This window comes from Hippocampus zosterae, chromosome 15 (genome assembly GCF_025434085.1).
Source record: "Hippocampus zosterae strain Florida chromosome 15, ASM2543408v3, whole genome shotgun sequence".
Classification (NCBI taxonomy): domain Eukaryota; kingdom Metazoa; phylum Chordata; class Actinopteri; order Syngnathiformes; family Syngnathidae; genus Hippocampus; species Hippocampus zosterae.
In genome coordinates, this window is record NC_067465.1 from 13,457,420 (window position 1) to 13,476,044 (window position 18,625).

Genomic DNA, 18,625 nt, shown 5'->3' on the forward strand with positions numbered 1-18,625 from the left:
AGCATGTCCACAAAAGGTAAACAAATGTGTCGAACAAGCACATCCCTGATTTTGTGATGAGGCAACGTGCGTTCGGCAAAGGGAGCTGCCGCCACTTGGCTGCCATGTGTAAGCCATTAAATTGAGAGGAAGGACCAAGAAATGCTTGAGATGAACATAGAGTGAGAGTGGGAATGAAATCCATTTTGGGACACATTCCACCATGACCTTGGGATAGGAACGGATAATGAGGGAGTACTTTAACAGCCTTCAGGCTGCGTTTTTTTTTTCTTCACAAAGTGAGGCCTGTTTTGTTTTTCTTCCCTTCTGTTCACATGTAAAAGTGTGACAAATACATGTTAGCCTTCTAGCGTTACCCTATAAACTTGCTAAAAATGTAAACTCCAAATCTGTGGCTTTATTTATTTATTTTTTTATAGTTTTGTTTGTTTCAAATGGGTGTCAGAGCCACAGTGTGAGCCTGCCTGAAGACATGACAGGACCTAATTCTGGCCTTATAATGATTCTATTATGTCACAGTGAACATGTTTTCCTGCAGTTTGAAGCAAAGGCTCCTGCCAAGTATGAAGAAATTTAGATGAGCGATGGTATCACTGCTGGTATTTGATTTGAACCAACAGGAGTCAAGAAACTCAAGTAGGGTTTGATCATGTGGAACAATGATTATGCAGACATATGAAAGCAATCTAAGCTTTTCCTACCCCCCTTTTTTATGTTTATTAGTTTTCTTGGGTGTTGTGGTTGTCATGTTTAAGCCTAACAAATGTTTTGGGGGTTTAAACTGACCATGCTGTCACCATAATTCAGTCGAAAAAGAGCCAACTGATTCGGTTGCCTGGAATGAATTGATGACTGTAAATTGGAAACAAAATGGCTTCATCCATGTTAAGACAAACTGCAACAGGCAGTAATTTTGTCTCAACACAACACTTATTCTTTTTTTTGTATCACAGCTATTTAAGAGGCTATTTGATTTAAACTCTTGTACCATTGGAATGTACACAAAAAGTGATTTCAACCATCAGTAGGCCGACTGATTTTGTCAACGTGAGCCAGATACTCTACACATGACAAGGAAAAACAAAGGTGTTTTGACTGACCTTCTAGTGAATGGTGAACTTGAGATGAACATGCCATGACTGACTATGACAGGGGTAGGGAACGCCGGTTCTTCGAGAGCCATATCGTGCCTCTTTTGGATCCCCTGCCGACTCCAACACACCTGGTTCAGTTGTTCATGATTGTTTCAGGGCTCTGCAAAGCTGGCTGATGAGCTGATGTTTGTCATGGTACCAAGACTGACCTGTGACCTGTGTGACCTGTGCCACAGGGCAACCAGAATGGTTGAAATTACTTCGAGTAGTTGTGCTCTGCGACTGACTGGCAACCGGTTCAGGGTGTAGTCTTCCTTCTGTCTGAAGTCAGCTGGGATAACCTCCGGCAACTCTCCACGGCCCTGTTTAGGTTAAGCAATGTTGAAAATGGATGGATGGACAATTGAGGAGGGTCTAGGTAGAATCACATTCATCCGGGTCATGGTATTCTGCAAATTGAATCAAGGCAACTGGTCCTAACAAACAAGAAGAGTCCTGTTGCCTCAGTTCAGGTTTTGCAGAAGGAAGAGTCGTAGTAGTAGAAGTAGTAAGTATTGGAAGAAGAGAGTTGTTCTCCGAAAGCATTGTACGCCGAGGGCTGCAGATGTTGACCCAGTTCAATATTTTTTTTTTCCTTTTAAAGTCACTCACTAGATTTGACTGTTTAGAATATTGCATTTATTATTCCGATTTCTAAGAAAAACAGCCTTGCTGATATATTTGTTCTGTTTTTTATGTGTGAATGTATTTTGGGCAGTAAAAAGTAATCATCCGACGACTTCCTGCTCCTCCCATGCTGACACTCCCATGTAAGGAGGAGCCGTTTATACCGTTAAAAAACACCGTACCGTTCAATCAAATTCCCATGTTGTCCATCATGTGACAATACGTCTTTAAGTTTAGAGTTTGCGAGGTGCCTCAGATGATTTAGAACCATACTTAACCTCGTGCTTACACTGGAACTACTTTATAGAATAGAACAGGGAGGTCAATGGTTTCTGTTTAAAATATGATCTTAACGTAAAAAAAAAAAAAAACATGACTATGTGTGGAGTGTGGTGTCCAGTTTTATTGGTAACAACTATGCATTAAAATAAATCACTTTTTTTCCCCCCCTGCTAGTTGTACCAACTATTTTTTTTTGTCGTACTCTTGAGTGCAAGTCAGCAGGATTTAAAAGGCATGCAGTTTAGCAGCTGGTATTTCCTACTTTGTATTTTGCAAAGCGAAAGTTGATCAGTTGATGGCGTTCACCACTGTGCTTCAAAAGTAGCGATTGTTGCCATCTGTTCATCATTCAGAGGTCATTTTCCATGTATAATAGGTAATTCGTCCCATTTTTTCAATAATTTTTTTTTTCATTTTGGATTTGAGCCATCATGTGCTCACAACGTCAGCACGATGTCCAACCGATATAGCTCACATTAAAGCCTAACAAGTGGAGTTGATTCCACAATATGTCAGCTTGCTTGGAGTTACAATGATTGAAGTAGTGGGGTGGGGGTGGGGGTGGGGGGGGTAGGAAAACTTTAGATTGCTTTCATATGTCTGCAGGCATGACGTTTGCGGTACAATTGTAGTTTTCTTTAATTGGGCTAAAAAGCGCTGCATGACTCACAAATGGGCAACATGTAGCCTTCGGTCGATTGCTTATATGGTAAAACTAGATGTCTTTCGGAGAGTTGGGATAATGGACTTGGCCTCCTTTGCTATGGCATATTTAGATCCAGTTTTGCCAAAGTGGTTGGGTTAAAAAGCTTGCAGATCCATTTTGTGGGGTTTGTATATAATGCTGTAAGCTCAAGGCAGATTTACTTGGTGAATGTTTATTTGCTTCATGTTCGTCCAATACATGCCTGCCCTGTTCATTACCATTTGCGAATGTGCAGCATACAGTACGTGCCAAGGTTACTCAATTTGCTATGGTGTTCTTATGCTGGAGTGGCGACATCACCATCATTTGTACATACTGTAAATCCAAATGCACTTGAGTCTCTCACTGACCTATATTAACGCAGTAGGAAATTCAGAAGTACAGTCAAGATTTGTAGGAAAAGCACTTCTACGTCATAAACAACAAACAAAGAAATGAAAAACTATACTGTCCATATCGGAGTATCGGCTCTTTTGTGTCGTGGAACACCATAACCTGATGTCACTGAGAATGCAAGTTGCTCACCATTCGTAACCTCACATATCCATCCATCACAAGGGTCGCTGGGGTGCTGGAGCCGTCTTCAGGCAGTAGGCGGGACATACCCTGAACCAGTTGCCAGCCAATCGCAGGACACACATAGATGAACAACCATCCGCGCTCACACTCACACCTAGGGACAATTTAGAGTGTTTAATCAGCTTGCCTTGCATGTTTTTAGAATGTGGGAGGAAACCGGAGTACCCGGAGAAAACCCATGCAGGCACGGGGCAAACATGCAAACTCCGCACAGGAAGGCCAGATCGAACCCACGACCTCTGCACTGTGAGCCCAATGCGCTAGCCACCGGGTCGCCTAACCTCATATTTTTAAAGTAAATAGTAGCATGGAAAATGTGTCGGGACTATTGTAAATGGGGAATCCCCTTTATTATACTAACTTTAAAAAGTGCTGCTTTAACTCATTCACTCCCAAAGACGTTTTTAAACGTCTTTTCAGACTTGGTCTAGAATTGGCTGGTACTCAATGAGTTAATAGTGAAAATAAAAGCCTCACTGGATTCTATTCGAACCCAATTCATGACTGATGCATTAATGTGAAGTGTTTCTTCATGCGTTCAGCTTGTTTCCCTCATCTTCCTCCATGACTCCTTTTTTTTTTTAACAAGTATGTAGAAACAATCTGCTGAACTGATGACCACATTGCCATCAGTGATGGAAAACACAGCCCGGGAGCTTGTCGACGCATGTAGCAAGCGGGAAAATCAGACACAAACAAACGCCTGCGCGATTCAACCCAGTCTCATTCACTGGGACAGCCAAGTATGCAAAGTTCTTGCCAACTGTTGTCATCATGATGAACTCTCAAAAATGAAAAACATCGGCTGTAATTCAACCCGTATTGCCAAAGTTTTAGAATCCAAACGTTCCGCTCACGTTGGCAGCTGCGTGTGTGGTAGATTATTCCGTAATAAATTGCCGGCCAGATGAAAGGATGGCGCCCTTGACAAAAGGTTTGTTTACGCAAACACTTTTTTGAAGCCCTTTGGTTCCCTTTCCGAAATGTTTTACTCTTTTGTATGTATGTAGTGAGGATCAAGAGCCCACCTAGTCCAAACTCTTACCTGCAGGGTAAGAGCTATGTGTGCGAGACACACCCTAATCCCCCAAACATCCTGACCTTAATAAACTGGTTGCAGCTTGTTCAGAGCAGACCTGATCAACATTTGTTGTTATTTTTTGTCGTTTTTTGGGGTTTGTCAGTGTTGCAAGTACCTCTTCAGAGCCTGGATCCTTCGCCAGGCCAGCTCTCTCCGAGTGCCATGTGCATCCTTAAAATTTGAGCTCCTTGGCAAAACTGAGTCTACCTTTGTGACCTAATCTTGTGCCTCATACCAGAACAAAAGCAGTCAGAGCTAATTAAAGAGCAATTATGTTTAGTGCGTGCCGGGGCAAGTGCTCCTGTCGGTTTGGCTGATGAATGAGAGACGTGGTCTTGGATAAAGCTGAAAGCTTGAGGCAGTGCTGCACATAACGGTTCACTGTGGAACGGGTAAGCCTCAGTACTATAAATGTATGGCATTTTACAATTGATTTTCTTAGGGCGTCGACCTCACAGTGCAGAGGTACCGGGTTCAATTCCAGCTCTGGCCTCCCTGTGTGGAGTTTGCATAGGGCCTACGATTGGCTAGCAACCGGTTCAGGGTATCCCCCGCCTACTGCCCGAAGACGGCTGGGATAGGCTCCAGCACCCCCCGCGACGCTTGTGAGGATTAAGCGGATCAGAAAATGGATGGATGGATTTTCTTATGGCTTCGTGACACAATAGTTTGCTGATGCTTTTTTTTTTTTCAATTGTGGGTGGTAAACTAATGAGATGGATGAATATGGAAGCGTGAGAGTTGGTTGTCGAGACATTGTGTTATTGCGGTCAGGGTAGTCTACGCTCATCTTGTCTTTGTGGGTTGGCAGTAGCGAACTGAGTCGTTTGTCAAGACTTCGGCTAGATTGTAGTCATGTCTTGATGGAGAGTGCATGACTTCGCTGCAACCAGCGGAGCTGCATTTGATTCAGTCCTAACTGGTTGACATTATGACGTTGACAGCGAAACAGGAGCTCAGAACTTTCAAAGAAAGTGACATACAGTAAATAATACAGCGTTAACTAAAATTAGTTCCCACAGTTTAGCCTTTCCTGAAATTTGGAGTTTGAGTCGAGTATACCGATGTTGTTATTATTGAAAAAGAAAAGGTCCTCCTTCATTTTTAGACCACAAATCCCCTCTAATTGAGTTTTCGCACCCCTCTCTCCATTAAGTTTGTGTTAATTTTGGGTGAAATATTTAATGTCATATTGGTTTATGGGAACAATTAGCAATGTCATTGTGTAATGATGATATCAGACTATCCATCCATTCGCCCATCCATCCATTTTCTGATCAACTTAATCCTCACAAGGGTCAGAGTGTGCTATAGCCTATCCCAGCTGTCTTCGAGCAGCAGGCGGGGGACACCCTCAACTGGTTGCCAGCCAACCACAGGGCACACATGGGCACTCACACTGAGGGACAATTTAGTGTTCAGTCAGCCTGCCATACATGTTTTCGGAATGTCGGAGGAAACCGGAATACCCAGAGAAAATCCACGCAGCCAAGGGGGAGAAGATGCAAAGTTCACACAGGAAGGCTGGAGCCGGAATTGAACCCTGCACCTCGGCACCGTGAGGTCAACGCGCTAACCACCGGACCGCCAGGCCACCAGACTATCCATTTAACCGTAATAATTTAATTTAGTTTGGGAATCATTGTGGATAATGCAAATGTTTATTCCTAGCTCGTGGGTCTTGAGAAACCTTCACTTTGGTATATGGCACATTCTGGAGTGCTGCAAAGGCCTCGAGGAAAGCAGAAAGACGTGGATTTATTTTTGGTGGTGTCATTTTCTTCTCGTTTCAGTCATGTGCAGTAGGTGTGCAATCTACAGTATATACTGTGTGTGACTGTCGGTGTGGAATTTGCCTCCAACCTTAAGCAACCTTTCTTTTGAAATCATTCTTTTCTGCATCTCATTGACACACCAAATAAACGAACACTTTCACAACAGTGGGTCGCACAGAGGTTAAGTGTTGGTTAGATTCCAATCTAATCTTCAGTTAGCAAAGCACTTTGACACATCCAAAAAGTACAAAGATCTCTCCCCCACCCCCCGCTCATCCCTGCCCTGGAGATAGGTGGACACTCTCTGCTGGCCGGCCTGTTCATTCATTTGTCATTAGTCAAAAATTTTCTTCCAACAGAGTCTCAAGGAAAATCGACTAACCCTGGCATTTGTTTCAGCAATACCCCAAGGACCTCTCGGCCAGGCTCTCATGCACACTCACCGAACTCCCGGCTCTGTTTCCCCGAGCAATGACCTCTTCAGACACATGGCCCCTTTCATTCCGTTCGGCTGAAACATCCCCGCTCCATGGCTCCCCCTCGGGCCCCCTTCAAAGTGTTGGGATGTAGCCTGCAGGCTTTTCACAATTGACACATTCAGACGCGTTCTTGACTGTCAATAGTTTAAATCACCGTGAGCAATCAGAGGGTCATATGAGAAGGATGATAATATGATTTCACCTCTTTTAGAAATATGAAACTCTTTCCGTGCTTATGTTTGGATCAAGTCCCAATCGTTCTTTGAGTAAGATATGTCGCTGGTGCCAATGGGTTCATTTACTCTTGGTCATGAAATCTTGGAAATAGTAGACGAGGACCAGTCATTTCAAAGCACACCAAATAAGTTTTTGTGTGTCTGAACTCAGCATCGGTGGAACCCTTGCATTTCTTCAAACCAAAACTTTTCAAGAAGCCAGCAAAACTGCATGTTTGTTGAGCCATTAATTTGGAGTCACACTCATAATATGAGGAATTTCAAGTCTTGGGTGAACCTCACATCAATGTTTTGGGAATGTGGGAGGAAGCCGGACAGCCTAAAGAAAACTTATTCAAGCATGTGGAGAACATCAAAACACCACAAAGAAGGTTTTAAGATTTGTTGACTACAAGGCAGACGTACTACCTCACCACCCCTGTACTGCTATTACTGTCAATCACGGAAAATCAGACTGCCCACACTGGAAAACATTTTGAGTTCGACTCACCTCGACATAATCTCAGGCTCTCTCGCATGAAACCAAAATCCTCTGGAGTTGTCGGTTAGAGATTAAAAAAAAAATGTAGGAAATGAGGACAGAGATAAGGGCCGTGCGCCGGGAAGCTGTTAATACAATAAAAAAAAAAGGATCTCGGCTGACAGGTGTTTCCTTCACACTGGATAAAGGGAAAACTGTTTGTTTTGTACAACTTGTGAAAGGTATTTTTGGCCAGGGCTTTGTCTGGCCAAGGTCCCGTCATCCATGAATTAAGTCGACAGGCTTTGAGCCTTGTCATGAGCTTAGTACAGCCCGCCATCCACTGAGCCCAACGTGTTTCAGTTACAGTGGTAGCTCTACTTACGAATGTCTCTTCATACGAAATTTTCAAGTTACGAAACGCCTCAACAGGAAAATATTGTAATAATATATCACTTCTGAGAGAGAACATGAACTAAAGAGGGCAAAAAATCATGAGGAGGAAGTTAAAAGTTAAATGGCCATCATTTTTATTCTTTACTGTATTCTTTGTTTTTTACATTATGCACAACTGTCATTTATTGTGCAATAATCTCATTGTAACATGTATTTGTTACATATTTTGACGCATTTTTATGCAGAAAACATTTATGTCTGAATTTGGGGAGGTGGGGGGGGGGGGGACTTGGAACGGATTAGGGCATTTACATGGAAAACGCGTCTCTACTTACATTTTCTAGATAATACATTTCTTCCTGAACCAATTGATTTAGTAAGTAGAGCTACTACTGTATATATTTTCTGCCATCTAATAGAAGATCATTTGTTTGTTCTGTCTAGCACTGTAAGTCTTCGGCATAGAAATGGTAATTGAATAAAGATACATTCATTTTTGCAAAGAAAATCATTTTTGGAGCAATTGAGTGAAACATGATCATTTGCCGCAACGCACCTCCAAGAGCTCTCACGCGGCACACTCATGCACCCCGGGCAGTCTGGTTGAGAATCACTGGCAGAGATAAGTGCTTTTAATCTTTTCAAATAAACAAGCCGATGCTTTGCTCATTCGTAGCGCTAAGCTGACGACCGTTACTGTGCAAACACTCTCGACGCTATCTGCTTTTTGAGGTCGTTCTCCATGTATATCGGTGGAAAACTCGGACACAATGACAAGCACTGACTGCTGAGGACTTTGCCCATCAAATATTGACTCGGGCAAAGTCACCTGTCGCAAGTGGCGATGGTGTGAAGTGGCTTGAAGGCCCTGGCTCACCGGTATCGTTCCTTTTGTGACAGGAGAGCCCAGCATTCAGCATGGAGGAGGGATACGAGCTGGACCTGACGTACATCACGGAGCGCATCATCGCAGTGTCCTTTCCGCGTGGATGCCTGGAAGAGATCTACGCTCACAACCTGAAGGATGTCACACGAATGCTCAAGTCCAAGCACGCGGACAATTACCTTGTCAGTATAATGCACGCCTACAGTCTGTTGTCGCCGTTGTGGCCTCGGGTCAAAGTGTGCACATTGCATTGATGTCACTGTTGCATGAATGTTGACCAAGTACTGATTTTTTTTTTAATGCTGAGCTCATTCACTATTTAGAGAATCGATGTCCAAAAAGAACATGCAGATTGACTCACTGCCTGTGTTTTCCACAGATTATCAACCTGTCAGAGAAAAGACATGACCTGTCAAGAATGAATCCAAAGGTAGATTTTTGAGACCACGGTAGGCCCGGATATGCTGTACATCATACATGATGCCGTTTTGTAGGTTGCTAAAAGCGTATGAAGAACATGTACATACAGTGGACCAAGGATACATCGGTTGGCGCCATCATGTTTTATATTTATCATCTATGTGTTTCTCAGACAAATATTCACCTTAATGATGACTTTTTTTTCCGCACGTTCCAACTTTTGTACTAATTTGTGTTGCTGTCGGAATGGAACGTCAACCGAGGTCCTGCCGTGTCTGAAATAAAATCAAGCTAGATTAACAGAACATGCATATTTTATCACATTGGCGAGTGTTAAAATAACAGTAAATAAATAAAGGGTGCTAATAGTAAAAAAAAAATATGAAGGGAGCCTATGTAATGTTTTTCAAAGAACAAAAATATCAACAAAAGCCAAAGATCTATTGATATATTTAGACCCAACGGGTTTTGATGCATCCGTATTGCGTTGTATTCACACTATGTTGTGTGTTTTCAGACTCTGGAAACTGGCTGGCCTGACATGCATGCCCCACCTCTCGATAAGATCTGCACCATCTGTAAAGCCATGGAGAGCTGGCTCAATGCGAACCCGCTGCATGTGGTGGTTGTCCACTGCAGGGTAAGCATTCACAAGCCCCCCCCACCCCCCCACCCCTGGAAATGCCAAACAAACAGTGCTTTAACATTTAAGTATTTGACTTTCTTGGTGAAGTGGAATTGCTTTTATATTTTAGGGAATTATTTAGAGTGCATACCATATTCCAGCCGTCTTTTGAAACTTTTGTTTTCATTTATGGGTCTTTCTAATGAGTTCATACCCCAGTTCCATTTCGCCTCATCACCTCTAACCAGTTGCCAAACACAATGAACCAATGAACCACAGTGGACCAATGAAACAGGCTTTTACATTGGCGCTGAAACTTTTTTAAACGTGTATGACAGTTAATGTAATATGCAGTGTACAGTGTGTTTTAATAATTTCATCTTACCATGGTTAATTCATTTATACCCCTGTATGAGTGATGATTTGTTTAAAATCTCATTTAAAACATGGAGATCGTTCTATTTCTATTCCTACCGACTGCTGTCAGGCTGCTGAATAAACATACGTGAAAACCTGTGACCATTGTAAAATAGCACAGCCACCTTATGCTGTGTTTTCTATTCTATTGCTAATTTATTATATTTATTCTACAAATATATTCTATTGCTAATGCTATATTTTATATTGCACTTTGATTGAACTGTGTACAGCTCTCTATGAAACATTTATTTTGTGCATCAAAACACTTTTTTTTTCTTCCACCCCCCCAATTTTGCTGCTGTAGACTATAAATTTCCCCAGTGTGGGACAAATAAAGGTTATCTTATCTTATCTTATCTTATTTTCAATGCGGAAAAAGGTGTTTCGAAATGCAAACAAAGCATCGCAGATTTTTTTTAAACCGAAGGAGCCACTGTGAAGAGCATTTCAATGTTGTTTAACATGATGACTCGTCTCTTGTTATCTAGGGCGGCAAAGGGCGAATTGGCGTTGTCGTTTCATCCTTTGTGCACTTCACAGACGTATCCGCCAGGTGAGCGCTCATGTGTATTTATAAATGTCTTATGTTTGTCTTCTCGACACCGTTTGTCATCGTTTGCCCACTCCCTGTCTCTGTCGAGCAAACCACAACAATGCATCGTGACTCATTCGGCGGACTGCAAACTAAGTCAAGTCATTTGTTTACCTCCTGTAATTCAAGGTCGATGTGATTCAGAGGCTGACAAGGAAGGGAGGAAAAAAAAAGGGAAAACCACACAATTTAAGTGGTGAATCACCCCATATAGAATGACATGAATCCGCTTGAGAGAGAAAAAAGTGGCGACTGTAAAAGCCGCCGGCCACGGTGTCACTTTCAGTGTATCTATTCAACTTTGACAGTCCATGTGACTGTTTTTACTTGGTCTACCCAGTGAGGCTCGGCAAAGAGAACATTTACTTTTCTCCATTGTTGCCTTTTACACGCAACTCGGAAAAACTGGGAATTGGTGATCTAACACACGTTGGATGCCGGAATCAAACTAAATGGGTTATCACTTATATATCGCTTCTCTACCTTTGGTACTCAAAGCGCTTTACACCGTTTCCTCATTTATCTACTGATGATGCAGCATCAGGAGCAACTGGGGGTTCAGTATCTTGCTCAAGGACACTTCGACAAGGTCGCATTGGCCAGGAATGGAACCCCCAATCTCTGGATTGGTAGACGACCACTCTACCACTTAGCCCTGCCGCTATCCTCTGCTGTGGCTCTTTGGCGGTGTGAATGGGACCTTACATGCATTTAACATCGTCGACCGGGTGGCAAACTCCTTTTTTGTCGCGGGCTACATTTTAGTTCCGGTTCCTTTCACAGGGCCGTTATGATTGTGAAACTGTATACTGTAAATGTTTAAGTAACCTATCATATCATTACATATAGACAACAAATTGAGGTAAAACAAGTTTTGAAATCAGAAGTCTAGGATAATAGTTTCTTCAACCCCTTCACCCAAAAAAAAAAAATTAATAAAAAAATAATTTGGAAAACAATCCAACTGTATATGCTTAAAACCCTTAGATCATGAACGACGGCAGCACAGAACATCCTTGGAGTGAATATTTTTACTGTAATGACAACCGATTTTGGAAGAAATGAGAAGTATCTGCTGCTCCCACGGACACAAAAAAAAATTATAATGTGGCTGGCCAGATCTCAACATTGACTTCACCCTTCTGTGTTGAAAGCACTTGTACAAAATACTTTTTGGACTTTGTACTTTTTTTTTATGCCACACCAGACTCCGATGCTGACCTCACTATGGAGTACGCATCTCATTATCGGATTTCGTGTCACTGTATGAAAGTCGTGGCAATATCAAACCTTCGTAGGGTTCTGTATAAAAGGCACATGTGCGTAAATGCGGCTGCAGAAATGTCACTTTGAAAGAGTCCGATGGAAAGGACGCGGTCGAGAAGGTGAACGTGAAAGACAGGAGTCTCTGAAAAAGAAAAGTCAGAGGAAGCGATAAGAAGAGAATGCGTCAGATTTACAAAAGAATAGATTTGCGTGGACGGGTGGGGGTGGCGGGGGGCGGCACGAGGGTCCGGGTGAAAAGGCCCCCACGCTTGTTGGTTTTAGGGATGCCTGAATGGCCGAGTTGTGCACACACTGCCTCCTCTCCGCCTCCCTGTTTACTTAAAGCTGCCATTCTCTTCCTCTCTGCAGGAATCCCTTGTCCCTCTGCTTACTTTCACCCGTCTCCATTATGCATGTGTATGCATGTGTGTCAGTGTTGACCTTGTACAAGTCAGGGTTAACGCACTTTAATTACTGGGGCAGCACAACTTGAATCTCTCGTAGTCATCATTCCTGAAAGTGTTAAATAAATGGTTTCTCCCCCATCCCATCTATTTCCTCAAAGTGCTGATCAGGCATTGGACCGCTTCGCCATGAGGAAATACTACGATGACAAGGTGTCTGCTCTCATGACCCCTTCACAGAAGCGGTAAGAACCACAACAGTTCCTGGGATCACCATTCAACTTTTGAGGAACATGTCATCTTTCACTGATTACGAAGCCGTGTTTGATATTTTTTCAGTCTCATTAATGAGTATGTGACTTCCATTTCTTTGCCATTCTACAGCACAGGAAGATGTGAAAATTAAAACACTTAATCTGAGCCACAAAAAGAGCTCACCATAACTATTATATCGATGCATATACATATTTCATACCTACCAAATGACATGACTAATCCAATTTTGTTTAAAGCACTGCGAAGATAACTATAAAATGGAGCAAGCCCTATCTACCAAAAATGTCATATTGCGTACAAAAACTTCTTTTGATAGCTAACCCAGCAACCACGAACCTCATAATGAAGCTACGATCACATGAAAACAGCATAAATCTCCAATTCTGCCATAAAATGAAATGAGAAGCACAATCAAATGACGTTGATAATGGACCCAAGATAATGTTTACTGATGCTGAGCCATGACTGGTCATTACCTGAGCCCTGAGCAACTGTGATGTCAATTGCAGTCGACAGCAAGTGGCAAAATGGCCGTTTAATGTTAATAAGGCTAACACAATCTATTGGGACCAAATTTGCCAATAGAATTATTTTTGCTCTCTCTTTTGTTATTTGGTAAAGTCGTAGTAACTTTTGATCCGGTCAATACAGTGATCCCTCGCTATTTTGTTTATCGCGGCTTCAGTGCATCTGGGATTTTTTTCAAACATATAAAAAAAAAAAATAATTAAAATACATGTACTGTATATGTTGCTCTATGTGACCCACTGTTTTTTTTTGCAGCATCTCACGGACCGTTTGCAGACTTTTTGCGGACTTAAAAAAAAGAAAATTACCTGTATATGTTTATTGTTCGCTACTTTGCGGATTTTCGTTTATCGCGGGTGGTTTTGGTCCCCATTAACCGCGATAAACAAGGGATTACTGTAAATAATAACAAATGAGAAAATGTTGATGACTTGCTGATTTGAATAAAATAACCCATGACAACAGGAAACAACAAAATATGCAAAAAGTCTAAGTATTGCGAAGATGCAAACATGAAGTAAATCTTTCCTGCACACTTGTCTAACTTTGATTCATCGTTGTGTTTTTAGGTATGTTTGGATCCTCAACAGTCTCCTAAGCGGATCTATGAAGATCAACGCCTCACCTTTATTCCTGCACTGCATCATCCTCCACGGAATCCCCAACTTTGAGTCCTCTGGAGGTTAAAACATTTTTTTGGGGGGGTTTCTGCCACACACGATAATATTTCAACAGCAAAATGGCTTCTTGCTCGAGACATGCTAACAACGCAGAGTTCAAACTTAAGGCAATCGGTTACACAGTTTAACGCGGAACTAGAGAGCAGCGGCAAGTGAGTTCAACGTTCATGAGTCAATGTTATAACTTGCTGTTGGTTAAGCAAACTGTGTAGCTGCTTTATTAAAAAAGTTTTACTGACATCTGATCGTTCTGTTGGTGTTTCCTTGAGTATAGTATCCATCTAGTGGATGCATTGGGGATTGCATCTTACAATGCGGTGCGCCCAATGTTTGAAAAAAATGACAAAATAGGCCATTCATTGCACCTCATACTCCAGTGCGCCTTTTAGTGTGGAAATACGGTCGTAGTAAAAATGATTCTCTTTCTAACTTTTGGCCGAGGGCCTCAGTAAGTTAAGCAAAGTGAAATAAAGCTAATATAAAGTAAAACCAATCAAACCATGAAGACATCTGACAGTAGAAGACATTTACCGTAGAGGAGAAGCTTTTCTTGCAGTTGCCATGCTAGCCAATAACCATTAGGGATATGCTGTCAATTACAGAATATTATTAACTCATGCAATATAAAAGGGGCGGTATGGTGGTCAACTGGTTATCGCGTCAGAATTTGCATTTCTCCCCCGTGCCTGTGTGGGTTTTCTCCGGATACTCCTGTTTCCTCCCACATTCCAAAATCATCCATGGCAGGTTATTGGAACACTCTAAATTGTTCGTAGTGTGACTGTGAGCGTGAATGGTGGTTCATCAATATGTGCCCTGCGATTGGCTGGCAAGCAGTTCAGGGTGTCCCCCACCTATTGCCCAAAGACAGCTGGGATAGGCTCCAGATCCTTGTGAGGATAAAGTGATTAGAAAATGGATGGATGAATCATGAATAATGAGGTTCCTTAATTAAAGCAGACCAATTTGGACACATTCATGTCAAAAATAACATCTCTTTTTTTTTTTTTTGCAGTATGTCGACCCTACGTCAAAGTTTACCAGGGAATGCAAGCGGTGTATTCATCTGGAATCTAGTAAGTAGTGCAGTCAGTCTCTGTTTAAATCGTAATTCAGGGTTCAAAATTAGTTTGATTCCAACTTTTTCCCTGACAGTCACATCGGTCCAGGCCACAGGGGGCGGATCTGTGTCACCTTAGAGCCTGCCCAGCTTCTCAAAGGGGACATTATGGTCAGGAAAATAAACGGCGCACAATATACACGAATGACATCAGTATTCTATTTCAGTTTGACATTATTTTGTTTATTCCCGTTTTAGATTAAATGTTACCACAAGAGTGAGGTTTCGTCAGAGCGTGAGGTGATTTTCAGGCTGCAGTTCCACACGGGAGCACTGCAGGGCTATAAGCTGACGTTCGATAAAGAAGACATGGAAGCCGCCAACAAAGGTAAAAAAAAAAACAAATGGAAAAAAACCCCAACAGGTCACGACTCGTCTCCTTTATCAAGGAGCACATCGGGTTTAATTCTCACTTCCTGACATTTTAAGACCAATAATCTTCTCCACAAATCCAATCCCCGAAACAGAATATTGTCTCTTCATGCTCATGGCATCATTTTGTTGTGTTTCAGATTCCAGATTTCCAGAATACGGCAAAGTAGAGCTAGTTTTCTCAGAGGGACCGGAAAAGATTCCTGGTAAGTTGAATTTATTTAAAAAAAAAAAAAAAAAAAGGTACCATATTTTCCGCACTGTAAAACGTTCCATTTTTTTCAAAAGCCAACAGTGCGTTTTATAATCCGATGTGCCTTATATATGGATCAATATTCAGATTTCTTCGACGTAGTATTTTAAATGCTCTGAAAAGTGCTTTTTATTTTGTTTTATTTTTTTACAGCTGCAGAGGTTATGAAAGCCCTCTATAAATAAAGCGGTATTGTATTATATCGTATTCCGTTTAGCGTAGCTCCATCTAGTGGACGCATAATGTAACTGCAGCCACTATTGTGGCTTCTATTCTATGCGCCTTATAATCCCCTATACATAAAAACAGTTTTAAAATAGGCCATTAATTGAAGGCACGCCTTATACTCCTGAGTGCCTTATAGTGCGGAAAATACGGTAATTTGTTCTAATTACAAAACAATCAGTCGCAAAGGAAGTGTTGAGGGTGGCCCGGTCCCGCTGTAAAGTTTCAAGTTGGAATATCATCAGTGACCACTCGATGGCAGACATCACTTACAATATGAGTTGGCCAAATACATTTTTTTTGTGCTTTTGGAATGACATGCATGGCAAACATGGTGCCTGAATCATTTTTAGTTTTTTTAAATTGAGTAAGATTTTGCATTAAATGTTGGTATGCTGTTCAGCATTTTTTTTTCCTTCCTTGAATAGTAATTTTTCTGCACGAAAGCCCTTTGTGACAGAAGGGGGGGAGGCAGAGGGGGAATCACAGGATGTGGTTATTTTTAGATTGTTCACACACGTTGCGGTCAAAAGTTAGATCGTTGTACGTGGATTGAGCATGAAATATATTAAGGTACTGTGACATACATTTGTTCACAAAAGAAACGGACACGCGCACCAATCAGATTTTGCTCATTTTTAAAAAGAGATGTTTTGTCACATGTCTCGTTAGGAACTGTGTGGTCTTGTGTGGCCTGCCCCATTGGCACTGATGGAAAATTGGCCACCTCCATCATTTAAGTTCCCCATCCCGGAGTTACATTTTATTAGACACAGGCAATGTTTTTGGTAAACAAGTCATTACAACATGCCGAACTAATCATACACGTTTCATACAACTCAAGAATAAAAAGAGGTCAACCAACTCACCATTTGAAGATGCCCGATGGCTGTTTTATAAGTAAGCGACAGCCTAACTTGTCCTACTACTAGTGGCTGTATGGATGTTATGTCACAGCAATGTTTTCATTTCCTCTTCTATGGTTACATCACAATTTTTCTCCTTGCCATTGGTGGTCTTGATTCTGTGGTGAAGAACACATAGAAGCCAAAGGAAAACAGAAAACAATCATTTAGACGCTCACGAACTTAAGGTCTCATAAGATTTGTGACATCACACATGTTGTTGTTTGACTCTTGAGGAATAAGTTTCCAGACCATTTCCAGTCCGCCTTTTTCCAAAAGATTTTTCAAAGCCCTTTGCTCCTTTAGTCACAACCTAATGAAAGAAACTTGATGTAGGAAAACAGACAGTCCCTGCATCCCTTTTCCCTGTTCATACCACCTTGGTCTGCCTCCCTAGGGGGGGATGAAGGGATGTGGGATGTTGCAGAGGCGAAATGTAGTCCTGAGTGTGCTGACAGAAAGGTACCGAAGCCCAGCATGTGCTTCCTTGGAGCCTAGATAGAGAAAAAGTGTGTATGTGTGCGCACACACACCCCCCCACACACACACACACCGAATGCAACGTACGGTACACTTTAACAATATCGTGAGATTCAGTCATGCCTGTAAAGCACAGGTGTCAAAGTCAAGGCCCGCGGGCCAGATGTGGCCCGACACATTTTATATGGCCCGAGTAAGCAATTCAAGCATGCCAACTTCCATGATGCTTGCTAAAGTCTGGACCAAAATTTCAATTTTTCATCTATAATGTAATAATCACAATGTTTAAACAATCCATTATTCTTGACTTCTGATGTCAAAATTAGTTAGGCATCTATTTGTTACTCGCTGTGTATGTACTATGTGGAGGTGGTCAAACATTTATATGGTTTCACAAAATTCACAGTCATATCGACCCTCCAAGTGAAACCGTAACTACAATGTGGCCCTCGACAAAAATGAGTTTGACACCCCTGCAGTGTCAAGGCATTTTAAAAAAGGCTTTTACCAGGGTCGTTCATTTACAACAAACTTCAGTTCTAATTTGTATGTGTGTTGGAATGCGTAGTTGAAGGCATACATCCAGTAAACATGAAAACCTTTCTTGGGCATAAATCTGACAATTGCATTTCGTTCATCATCAGCTGGTGGAGTGACACTACAAAGGAGCAAAATTGGGATGGTTTGAATTGATTTGAGTAAAAGTCACAAAGAGTGTCTCCCCCATTGCTTAATTCTAGCATTTAACCATTTGAATTCACCCTGTAACCTGATAACATGATAATCTGTCCACTATCGTAACCGCTGTCCCGGACAGTGTTAAATCAATACTGTCATGAACAATTTGGTAACAAAGTCCTTTGTCTGTTTAAATGAAGAGATTTATGCTCTCCGTGTCAGACATGGATGAATCGTCTGGCTCCAAGCAAACATGAAATACAGCTTTCTTATGAAGATGTCTAAGACAAATAAATCTCTTTGGACATGGGAACTGCACACATGGATGATGGATTTGAACACAGTTGGATATGATGACTTTTGCATTGCTCTTTGTTTTATTATTTTCGGGGGGAGTTTACGGCACAGTATTCCCTAAATTGTACTGAAGGGAGGTCATTGCGAGATTTGATGTTTCTTTTGGCCTCAGGTGCTGACAGATGGCATAACGGCACGGCCGTGACTGTGGACTACAATACTGCCGACCCGCTGATCCGCTGGGACTCCTACCAGAACATGTGTGAAGCAGAAGCTACTGGAGCACGTAAGTACTCCTCTGAACATATATACTGTACCTTCTTCATCAAATATTACGTTTGTGGTTGTGTGAATGCTTAAGGACGAACGTCACAAAGTTGCAGTGGAACAAACATACTTCGCAATTCTGCACTTGGGATTCATCAATTTGATGATAGATCGATC

The 18,625-nt window shown here is 41.8% G+C and overlaps 1 protein-coding gene and 1 long non-coding RNA gene across 2 annotated transcripts in view; one reads left to right on the plus strand and one right to left on the minus strand.

Annotated features, from left to right (window-relative positions):
- LOC127616300 (tensin-3-like) overlaps nt 1–18,625 on the plus strand; it is a 42,400-nt gene that overhangs the window by 1,900 nt on the left and 21,875 nt on the right. The window contains exons 2-12 of the mRNA XM_052087814.1: nt 8,655–8,822; nt 9,020–9,070; nt 9,578–9,700; nt 10,594–10,658; nt 12,529–12,612; nt 13,741–13,853; nt 14,867–14,927; nt 15,007–15,082; nt 15,170–15,299; nt 15,484–15,549; nt 18,354–18,467. Coding sequence (XP_051943774.1) covers nt 8,673–8,822; nt 9,020–9,070; nt 9,578–9,700; nt 10,594–10,658; nt 12,529–12,612; nt 13,741–13,853; nt 14,867–14,927; nt 15,007–15,082; nt 15,170–15,299; nt 15,484–15,549; nt 18,354–18,467 — 1,033 coding nt within the window. The 5' untranslated portion in view covers nt 8,655–8,672. The remainder of the gene's footprint in view (nt 1–8,654; nt 8,823–9,019; nt 9,071–9,577; nt 9,701–10,593; nt 10,659–12,528; nt 12,613–13,740; nt 13,854–14,866; nt 14,928–15,006; nt 15,083–15,169; nt 15,300–15,483; nt 15,550–18,353; nt 18,468–18,625) is intronic.
- Nucleotides 945–8,748, minus strand: LOC127616332 (uncharacterized). The gene is made up of 4 exons (XR_007967089.1): nt 8,632–8,748; nt 6,627–6,761; nt 1,304–1,456; nt 945–1,222 (listed from the first exon to the last, which is right to left on the minus strand). It is a non-coding gene; the product is annotated as an uncharacterized LOC127616332 (long non-coding RNA).